Source organism: Pteropus medius, unplaced genomic scaffold, assembly GCF_902729225.1.
Source record: "Pteropus medius unplaced genomic scaffold, Ma_sr-lr_union100, whole genome shotgun sequence".
Lineage (NCBI taxonomy): Eukaryota > Metazoa > Chordata > Mammalia > Chiroptera > Pteropodidae > Pteropus > Pteropus medius.
In genome coordinates this window covers 290,883-301,090 of record NW_024346980.1, presented here as the reverse complement: position 1 = coordinate 301,090, position 10,208 = coordinate 290,883, and the positions used below count along the sequence as shown (strand labels likewise).

At 68.4% G+C, this 10,208-nt stretch overlaps 1 protein-coding gene across 2 annotated transcripts; it reads left to right on the top strand.

Annotated features, from left to right (window-relative positions):
• Nucleotides 1–1,612: 1,612 nt before the first annotated feature.
• Nucleotides 1,613–6,971, top strand: C1QTNF12 (C1q and TNF related 12). 2 transcript variants are annotated; one of them, XM_039876805.1, is made up of 8 exons: nt 1,613–2,159; nt 4,069–4,185; nt 4,263–4,374; nt 4,467–4,618; nt 5,040–5,148; nt 5,396–5,486; nt 5,648–5,726; nt 5,932–6,971. In XM_039876805.1, the coding sequence occupies exons 1-8, from the start codon at nt 1,992–1,994 to the stop codon at nt 6,028–6,030; spliced, it is 927 nt and encodes a 308-aa protein (XP_039732739.1). In that variant the 5' UTR covers nt 1,613–1,991; the 3' UTR covers nt 6,031–6,971. The 2 variants fall into 2 exon arrangements, with proteins under 2 accessions (XP_039732739.1, XP_039732738.1); XM_039876804.1 differs by having other exon boundaries at nt 5,648–6,052.
• The last annotated feature ends 3,237 nt before the right edge of the window (nt 6,972–10,208 follow it).

Genomic DNA, 10,208 nt, shown 5'->3' with positions numbered 1-10,208 from the left:
TGTGGACACAAACCTGTAGAGCCCACCCCCAGCCCCGAGCTCGAAGGCCAGTGTCCCCAGTGCAGGACATGGCCTGGCTGAGACATGTGGACCTTCCTGCTTGTTGTGAAGGGACTTGGGGACAGGAGCAGAACCCAGGGTTTAGGTGGGGTTGGAGCAGTTTAAGGCTCAGCCTCACCTGCCATCGCCATGTTACCCTGTCCAGCAGCCGAGGCTATCTGCCATAGGATGGCTGGAGGCTGGCACCGCTGGCCGTGTCCCCACAGTAGCCAGTCACATGGTGCATTGCTAGTGGCACTCTGCTGGCACACTCAGGCCTCGGAGGACTAGGCCACTAGGAAGCAGGTGACAAAAGCCTCTCAGGAGTCTGGCATGTGCTGGAGTCTCCTGGGCCGCCTTTCCTGACTTCTGCTAAGCCAGGTCACACCTGGAGCTCTAGCCAGGCTGAGGCATCGGGAGCTGAGGCTGCAACTGAGCTCTGCTGCTGTTGACCCTGGAGGTGACCAAGAGGCCTGAGCGAAGAGGGAGGATGCGTGCCCCCGAGGGGGCCACCCCTCCCGTCGGCCTTGCCAGCTCATGCTAGGTTTGGCTCTGCCTGTAGCTGACATAGATGTCGCGTGGCTGGGGTCTTCCACTTGGCTGCCTCCATCGTTCCTGGGGATCAGAGGGTCTGCAGGCTCAGCTGTCTGTCCACCGGGCCCTGCACGCCCCCCGGAGGCCGACTGAGCAGCTGCTCGGGGCCGGCCAGGCTCTGACCGCGCTCAGCGCATCTAGGCCTGTCTGGGCAGCGGCTGAGCCCCGGGGCTTGTCACTTGAGCTGGCCTAGCATAGTGCTGCCTGCAGCCTGGGGTGATTGAAGGAAAGACCCCACTCTCCCTGGGGATCCCCCCCCCCCGCCCATTGCTCAGGTCCAGATGTAGGGAAATTCCCTGTCAATGGGCTCTTCTGGCTGCCCATAACCACCAGGAGCTTGCTTGCGGACCTCTGAAGGGACTGGCCTGGGGACTTGTCTCCCTTCCTCTTGCTGGCTTAGGACAGCAGGGAACCAAGAGGCCTGGTTGGGTGAGGGCAGCCGCTCAGGCAGTAAGGGTTGGCCCCAAGAAAACGGGCAGAAAGATGGGCAGTCTCAGCCACCTGCCACATCTTGTCCCTCCCCTGCTGGCCATGCTTAGCCCAGTGGAGGAACAGCACCCAGGATCACCGAGGCCAGCACAAGGCTGGGAGCCCGTTGGGTCAGCTCCCCTGCTTCCCCCAGCCTGCCTTTCCCAGGAGCAGGCCTGGGGCCAGGACCCTGGGCCAGGGGGATGCGCCGCAGAGGCTGGAAGGGTGCGGGAGAGCCTGGGTGAGGTGGATGATGGGAAGGGGCTATGCAGGCCGTGAGCCCCCAATAGAGTCTCCACCCCGGAGGGGCAGCGGGTGTGAGGTGCCAGGAGCTTAGCCCCAGGGGGGCGGGGCGAATCTGTTAACGGTTCCCAGGTGAGTCGTCCCCCTGGGAAGGGGTGGGAGGGCTGGGGGATACCAGCCCCTCTGCGCGGGCGGGGCGAGGCCTGCTCAGCCCAGAAGCTGAGGCGCTGGTCAGTGGGGGTGCTCGCCCCCGCCCCGTCCCCGGCCCCGTCCCCGCCCCCGGCGGCCAGGGCGCCCGCTGACGGATCCTCCATGAGCCCTCCCCCTTGGAGGGGCGGAGGGGAGGGTTTATTTGGCGGCGGCGCGGGAGCTGAGGGCACTGTGCGCTCGAGGGGAGGCCGGCGCCAGCCAACGCGCAGGGACAGGAGCGCGTCCCGCCGCGTCGCTCGCGCCTTCTGCCCGTCGTGGTGCCCGCCGTGCCGCCGCCTGGCTCGTCGCGCACAGACATGCACCAGCGGCGGCCAGTGCCCCGGGGCCGCGCCTCCGCGCGGGGGCTCTGAGTGCCGGCCGCGCCGCCCCATGAGCTTGCCCGGGCGCCCCGGTGCGCCGCGCTGAGCCGCCGCCGAGGTCCGGAGCCGCGGGCCGCCATGCGCTGGGCCTGGGCCGCCGCCGCGGTCCTCCTCTGGCCGCAGTTCGTGCTCCTTGGGGGCATCGTGGCCCGGCGGGAGCCCAAGAGGCCACGGCAGCCTAGCCAGCACACCGAGTCCCCGAATGCCACAGTGGCCAGCAGCGAGGGGCTGCCCGGCTCCCCCAAGGTACGCTGGGGCAGGGCGCACGTGGGGGCTTGGACTCACCCGGCACCATCCTGCACTCCGGTCCCGGCCCCCTTCCCATCTTGATAAGGTAGGAATTGGCCCCGACACCCCACTCCCCACCCCCTTCTCCGCCTTGCCCCCAGCCAGGCGTGGGAAGGGGTTGGGGAGGGAGGAGGATTCAAAGCAAGGCTCCCTGAACCCTTTGAAGCCCTGCTGCCATGAGGTGTGAGCCCTAACTTGGGGAGGCGGGGAGGCACTCGGGGGTACCTGCTGCCCAGCGGACACCCTGGTGGGAACCGGCTGCCCCCCCCCCGCCCCGCGCTTGTTCTTTCCGGTGGCGCCCCCCCCACTTCCCCCCGCCACTGCTGTGTAGCCAGCACCCCTGTGGCCTCTGGCATGGGATGTGCCTATCCTCAAGAGGCCCTCTGGCCACAGCCTGAGATGCCTGCACCTTCCCAGCCCTGGGCCTCTGCCTTCTTTGGCTGAGGGTCTTCTGAGGGGTCTTAGAGCTGACCCCAGGGGCCCCAGGATTTAGAGGGGTGTGGCGGTTGCCAGGGCAGGCCCCCCGCCAGCCTGCATGCTTTTGATCCTGGCCTCCCAGCCACCCAAGGGCGTCTCCGTGGCGGCCAGCCTGGCTGCCGTCAGCCCACGCGGCCCCAGTGGAGCCCGAGGCCCCGTTTTGCAGATGGGCAGGCCGAGGAGGGAGTCCTTGGACCCTGCCAGCCAGCCAAGAGCACGGGCTGCCAGCCCAGGCGAGGGCTTTTGGTGGCGGTTTCCTGCCCTGCCTGGCCTACCCTTCCTCTCTGGATCAAGTGCGCAGGGCAGCCTAGGGCAGACAGGTGGACCTCTGTCTGAGGTGCCTCCACGGTGTGTCCCAGGCCGTGTGACACGCCCTGGGTGGCCCTCCCCAGATGTCAGGACCTTGCTCTGCCTGCTCTTCCTCCATCTGCCCCTGGACGTGCCACTGATGCCCCTGGGTCCCTCCGGTGTGGCTAGGGTCTGTGGCGGCCAGGGGCACAGACAGAAATCAGGGGACATTGGAGTGTTCTTGGCTTCTCTTCCTGGGGAGGATATGTTTGGGGCTGAGGATGACTGCTGGCCTGGACCTCGGGCCAGGACCCTTGACCTGTCCTGCCTGGGACGGCTGTCGGGGGTGATCAGGCCTCCGCTGGCCCCACGGCAGTGGCTCTCTCCCAGCCAGGCCAGGGTCCGCTGCGCTTCTGCTCATTCCATGGGCTTCCTCTCAGAGTCCAGCACAGACTTCCTCAGAGACTCTGGCTCTCTGCAGCCCACACCCCTTGACGAGCACGAGTGTCCTTAGGCTCAGGCAAGGCTGCCCCTGCCTGGTGTGTAGCGGGTGGTCGGAGGGCTGGGGACAAGGTCACAGGCAGCTCTGCTCCGCCCCTCACAGCCCTGCCTCCAGCAGCAAGGTGGGCTGGCCGGCTGTGGCTGGTCCAAGCCTGAAGAGCAGGGCCGGCCGAGGCGCCGAGGCTGCCAGCTCGCCTGCCCGATGTCCAGCACAGAGTGAGGCCTGTGCCGCCCCCGCTTGCCTAGCGCGGGGCTCTTGGAAAACTTGCTTCTGACCGCCACTGCCTGCCTCAGCCAGGGCCATGGCCCTGTCCGACACGTGGGCCTAGCCCCATGTGCGCCTGTCTGCCGGGAACAGGGCGCAGTGGGAAGGGGCAGGTCACTTCAACACAACCAGAACCCAGGCACCTGACATCAGGCCTGGCTTCCCAGAGGGCCCTGAGCCATCGCCCTGCCTGTGGCCCTGGTCTGAGTCCCCAGGGGCGGCCATCTTCCTGTGTCTGTCCTAAGTACTGCCCAAGGAACCCCTGAGGTTCCCCCGGCCCCTGGGGGCACCAGGGGGCCTGGGCCGGCACACAACCCCTGTCCCTCGGCCCTGCAGCCAGCCGAGGCCTCGGGGCCTGAGTTCTCAGATGCCCACATGACGTGGCTGAACTTTGTCCGGCGGCCGGATGATGGGGCCTCAAAGAAGCGGTGCCGAGGCCGAGACAAGAAGTTGGTGAGCCTGGGGTCTGAGCCCAGGGCAGGGGCGGCTGTGGCTCCCGCCGGGTCCTCACGCCCTCCTCTCTCCCTCAGCGAGGACTCTCTGGCCCCCCAGGCCCCCCCGGCCCCCCCGGCCCCCCCGGCCCCCCCGGTGCAGAAGTCACACAGGAGGCCTTGCTTCGGGAGTTTCAGGAGGTGCTGAGAGGTGAGGCACCCCCACTCCTCCCGGAGGTTCAGAAGGCGCCCCAGGCCCAGCAAGTGCCCCCCAAGCTGCTGCCCTCACCTTTGTCCTCACAGAGGCCGCTGAGCGTCGGTCCTCAGGGCTGCGGGGCCCGCTTCTGCCGGAGGGGCTGGGCGGGTGGCTCGTGCCCGAGGCCTTCCACTGCCGGCTGAAGGGCCCGGTGCTGGTGGACAGGAAGACGCTGCTGGAGCTGCAGGGCTTCCAGGCCGTGAGCGGGGCTGGGGGTCTGTGGGTGCAGGGCGCTGGGCAGGGCCCCACAGGCGAGCGGGCCCTGGCCGCCAAGGAGGGCCGCCCCTCACGTCCACGTAGCGGGGGCTGGGGGAGCAATCAGCACGATCAGGGCTCGGCTGGCGTGCCCAGACCCCCACTTTGCACCGAGCTTTGGGGTGGGGTCTGAGGTGGTCAGGCAGCAGGGTCGCACCCCTATGGAGGCTTCTGGGGCCTCTTCCCCCACCCAGGGCCCGAAGCCTGTGCCTGGTGGGTGCAGATACACACGTCACGCTCTCTGTCCTGCCCACTGGGGACCAGTGTGAAGTTGGGGGCTGCTGGTCGTAGGCGCCTTCCTCGGGCTGGGTGTGTACGGTGAGGGTCCAGGCCCTGCAGCCCGCTGCTCACCACTGTCCCTCCAGCCCGCCGCCCAGGGCGCCTTCCTGCGGGGCTCTGGCCTGAGCCTGGCCTCGGGCCGATTCACAGCCCCCGTGACTGCCATCTTCCAGTTCTCTGCCAGCCTGCACGTGGGTGAGCGGGGCCGGGCCTGGGCGCATGCGGGGCGGGACTGGCCTCCTCTGGGTCCCCTTGCAGAGGTGCCTCTGGCTGCAACCTCGGTGCCTGCTGGGGGCCCGGACGGGGCTCCTTGCCCACCTCCTCCACCCGCAGCTGCTCCGGGGTCTGTCGGGCAGTATGCCCCGCAGGCCCCAGCCCCAGCCCCAGCCCCCCACTCTGCTCCGTCCTCCCCGAGAGCCGCTGCAGCCAGCTGTCTCCACAGACCGCAGGGGGCTGCAGGGCCGGGCACCGCCACGGCCACGGGGCACGGTGCGGGTGCTCGTGTGCATCGAGTCCCTGTGTCACCGCCACACGTGAGTGGGCGCTTCCTGGGGCCACCGTCTGCGTTGGGAGTGGGTGTCCGTCCTGCCCACGGAGCGGGGGGCTGCCCCAAACACAAATGACTGCGTTGGGCACTGGGGTGGGGTCCAGGCCTACGGGCCAGCTGTGCCCTCACCTGTGGCACTGTGCCCAGGTCCCTGGAGGCCATCTCGGGCCTGGACGGCAGTGGCAGGGCCTTGACGGTGCTGGTGCAGGGTCTGCTACAGTTGCAGGTGAGGCCGGAGGGGCTGGCTGGCTGGGGCAGGAGAGACCCTGCGTCTCCGAGCCTCGGTGTGGACCGAGCCCAGCCCAGCGGGTGGACGGATGTTGGCCATAGAGCCACTCAGAACCCTGGGGCTCCACATGGCCTGAGGCGGCAGCCACCTGCTGGGGCGTCGCGGTCCTCTGGGTGGTGACGTCCATCGCGGGTGTCTGCAGGCTGGACAGTACGCCTCCGTCTTCGTGGACAATGGCTCCGGGGCAGCCCTCACCGTCCAGAGTGGCTCCAGCTTCTCCGGCCTGCTCCTGGGCACGTGACAGGGCCTCCGGGACCCAGAGGAGCTGCACCGCGGGCCATGGGCGCTGCCTCTGTCACGCCTGTGGTCACAGTAATAAAGAGTCCCCAGTCCTCCCTGTCGCCTTGTCACTGTGTTGTGGAGGTGGGGTTGTGGCTATGGACAGACACACGGCCTCAGGACACACTCCTGGGGTGGGGGGGTGGGATTGGGTTCTGCTTTGAAGGGTCTGGCTGAGCACCCTGCAGCCCCAGTGCAGCCCCGCAGACCTGCGCCTCTGAGGACAAGGACGGGTATCCGTCAGGTGCCTGCTCAGCCCTGCCCACGGCCCAGGACTGCCCCTCTGCTTGCCCAGGGCCAGTCCAGCCTGGGGGGTGGGGAGCAGCAGCCTGTGCACACCTGCCGGGCTGGGGGCCCAGGTGTGTCGGGCCCGGGGCACGAGATGCCTTTGAGTTTGGCGAGCAGGATGGTGGCCACGTGTTCTGTGTCTCTGGGGCATAGAGTGAGGAGGGCCTTGTCCTGTGGGGCAGGCCCCGGACGGCACACATGTGTGAGGGGCTGGGGGTAGGCTGTCCGGGCTCAGATCCTCAGGGCGTCTAGCTTCTGGCCACTTCCCTCCCACGCCCAACCCCGGCAGCTGCCACTCCAGGTGGGTGCAAACTCCCACCCGAAGGTGGAGTCATCACAGCCAGTGGGGCAGCCAGGACCCTGCCTGAGAGTCCTGTGGATTCGTGGCCCTGCACCAACCCCGCTTGGCTCTGGCAAACCCAGACCAAAGAACGTGAATTAGCCCGGGTTGTCCAGGGCTCTGTGGGGCCGCCAGGACGCCATGTCTGGTTGGCACCTGGGCCCCTTGCAGACACCCAGGGATAGTGTGGGGCTCGCCCTGCCGCAGCTGGGCCTGGAGACCCTGGTTCCAAGGCTAAGCAGTGGGAGATGGGGCAGGTGGACGCTGGACCCTGAGGGCCACTACCTAGCCCCTCCCCCCCGGGGATCCTGACCAGCCTGGGGGAACCCTCCCTGCAGCCTGCTGGGTAATGAGGCAGGGGAGCCCTGGTGCCGGGCGGGCGGGTCTGTGCCATGGCCGCTGACCCGTCCCCACCTCTCTCCCTGGTCCCCCCGGGCTGGCGTCAGGGGCTGGGGGAGTCTGCGGGGGTCTCTGCTTTACAGCAGCAGCAGGCGCCAGCCTGGCCTGAGTGCGGACGTTCTGGCGGCCGGCAGGCGGGGCGTGGGCACAGCGCTGGGGTCCCAACCGAGGAGGAGGAGGGGTGTGTGCAGGGGAGGCGGAGGCTCGGGGCTGGGTCCCTTCCCCCACCCCCATGCCAGGTCCTCTGCGGAGCTGCCGTCTGCAGCGTCGGCTTGACTTGGCCTGGCCGTAGGCACCCGTCCGTGCTGAGCCCCTGGGTGCCCGGTGGGGATGTTGAGGGGTGGCGGCCAGCGCCCCCGCCAGATCCTCTCAGCCTTGCCTGGGTCCTTCGACATCAATCCATCCCCACGACTGCCCGGCCCGCGAGGGGCTGATGTCACCTCCTCATCCAGACCCGCTGCAGGGGGCTGTGATGACAGAGCTGGAGACCCAGACCCAGACCCAGAGACGGGCCCCAGGCCCCGCCAGGAGCGATGGGCAGACGAGACAGACGAGGAGACGAGAGACGAGAGACGAGGGGAGGGAGCGCGGCCTGGCCGGCCCCTCGGAGCGCTCGGTGGCAGGTGGCAGGTGGCCAGGGCTGGGGAAGCCCGTCCTGGCGCCTGCCTCGCCCGCCTCCTGTCTGTCCTCCTCCCCGTCTCTGCCCCTAATGGGAGGTCATTACCACTCAGCCGCGAGGCCCCTGGAATGTGCCGTCTTCAGCCCCCACAGCTGGGGTGCAGGAGCAAGGGGTGGGGGCTTGGGGGGTGGCAGTGACTGCCATGGGGAGGTCCAGGAACGTGAACTGGGGTGGCCCAGGACTCAGGATGCAGGCCCCAGGCCCAGATCAGCCCTGAAGGACACAGGCTGACCCCAGTGGAAACAAGGCCCACCCTGGACCCAGCTGTATGACCCATCCCAGCCACACTGTCTCCTGGGCCCGACCCAAACCGCGGCGTTCAGTAAGCTCCCTGAGGGGCCCTGCGCCCTCGTGGTCACGCCCACCCAGCCTGAGGAGGCCCTGTGAGTAGGACACAGGCTGGGCCAGAGCTGCCTTGCTTAGGGCAGGGGGCTCGCCGGGGATCCCTGGGGGACGAGGGAGCCTGGGAGATGGGGCTGTTTTCCTGGCCTGGCCTCTGGTTTTAGAGCTGGGCCCTGGGGTGGCCTAAATGTCTGGCTGGGGCCAGAGCCAGAGTGGTCAGCGCAGTGCACAGTGCTAGACGGCCTTGGGCTGACCCCTGACCTGAGCCCCGTCTGGGGCAGCAGGAGGTGCCGGGCTGGCCTCGCCGACCCCCTCCTAGGCTCGCTTCCCAGAACCTCTGTGTGACCTGCGCCTGCTGCGTGGGCGCTGGGCCTGCGTGTCCCAAGCCCTGGTCTGGGGGCCACAGCCAGGCTGCACTTGACCCGCCCTTCCTGGCTCCGAGGTGACCCCCGGGTGCTGGGGGCAGGGGGTTCTCCGTGTTGGATCACAGCCAGACCCCCCACGCCTCGGCTGCTGTCAGTTTGAGTGCAGACAGGAATGTGGGCGTCTGGCTTGGACAGCTGGAAAGTCCTCTCAGGGGCCAGGACTGGCCGCCAGCTGGGCCGCAGGGCCCCCCCAGGCACTGGCAGGAGTAGAGAGGGTCGAGGTGGGCACGGGCGGGGGGGCGCCTGGCTGTGAGCAAGAAGGCGGCCTGGCCCCACCTCCCATGGTCTCTGGGGCTGTGGGGTAGGACAGGGGAGGCTGCAAACCCAGGGTGCGGCCAGGACAGGCGGGCCTCTTGTGCCAGAGCCCACCTTCGGGTCTGACTTTGCCTGCCTCGGGTTGGGGCTGGGGGCGAGAGGGGTTCTGCTCCGAGGGCCCCTTGGGCTGCCTGCCCCCAGGCAGGACCCTCCCTGCACCTCTGGGAGGTTCTCACACCCAGACCCAACATCCTGGACTCACTAAGTGGCCTGGGACATGGGGGACACTGTGCTCCTGTCACTGGGTCTGCGTGTTCCTGGCTCCCTGCCGACCCTGTGCTGACCCCACGTGTCCTCGGTGGCTGTGATGCTGTCTCTGCTCGAAGGGGCTGCAGCGATGCTCCTGGTTCTGTGTGTGGCGTGGGGGGTGGGATCTGTGTGTCTTCTCTCTTGGCCCTGGGACCCTGCCTCCCTTGGCTGAACTGGAACTACAGGCCCCTTGGGAGCAAACACAGGGCAGGAGTCTGGGACCTGGAGCCCCCGGCTGGCCAGTCACTGAGCTCAGGACTGGCTGTGGTCGGGGTCCTTGTGTCAGGGGCACCAGCTGCCATTGGCCAGCCCACGAGCCCTTCGTGCTGGGTGGGCGGGCTGGTGGCCACGAACCTGCTGGACCCCGAGGCGGGGAAGTGCCACTGACCTGGGGCCTTGCGCCAGGGAGGGGTGCCCAGCACCCTGTCCCGTGCAGCACCAGCCCCTGGGGCCACAGGCCTCCGTCCTGTACACTGGGTGCTGACCCAGGGGCCTGTGTCCCAGGCTCCACTCACCGTCCGGGCTCGGCCACTGTGCCCCGTGGGCTCCGAGCTCGGCATGACTGCGGGCTCTATTCAGGGGCGCCGGGTGCTGGATCTCTGGCCTCAGCAACCTGAGTGGACCCAGGAGCTGGGCCTCCGCAGCCCAGGGTCTCCCACAGCCTGGCCCCGGAGCTGGGTCGCGGTGGCCGGGAAGTGCGTCCTGCCCATGCTTGTGCCTGCGGCCACCAGCAGCCCACCCGCCCACCTGCTTGTCTGACAGTGAGCACAGGCCGCCTGGTGGGGGCGGACGCCTCGGGGGACAAAGGGCCTTTGTTCGGAGGGTTTGGGGTGCAGCCTCGCTCTCCAGCAGTGACTCACGGGCTCCTGGTGCGATAACATCAGTTTTGCAACAGTCAGTGTGTCACACACACACCCGGGGGCGTGGTGAGGGCAGTGGGGACCCCCGCCTGTGCCCGCGGCCCCTCCGGGCGGCTCTGTCAGAACCTGGCTGTGTGGGGGTGGCAGTGAGAACAGGAGCGAACAGGACGGATGTCAGAGGGCCAAGCAAGACTCTGCTTCCGACCCGAATGAGTGTCTGTAGAAGCAGCTCCTCAGCCCCCT

Excerpts from the sequence above, each read along its gene's own strand:
- C1QTNF12 (XM_039876804.1), top strand. The coding sequence starts at position 1,992 with ATGCGCTGGGCCTGGGCCGCCGCCGCGGTCCTCCTCTGGCCGCAGTTC. Across the intron at positions 2,160-4,068 it reads GGCTGCCCGGCTCCCCCAAG|CCAGCCGAGGCCTCGGGGCC; the intron begins GTACGCTGGGGC and ends TCGGCCCTGCAG. Across the intron at positions 5,487-5,647 it reads TCCCTGTGTCACCGCCACAC|GTCCCTGGAGGCCATCTCGG; the intron begins GTGAGTGGGCGC and ends CACTGTGCCCAG.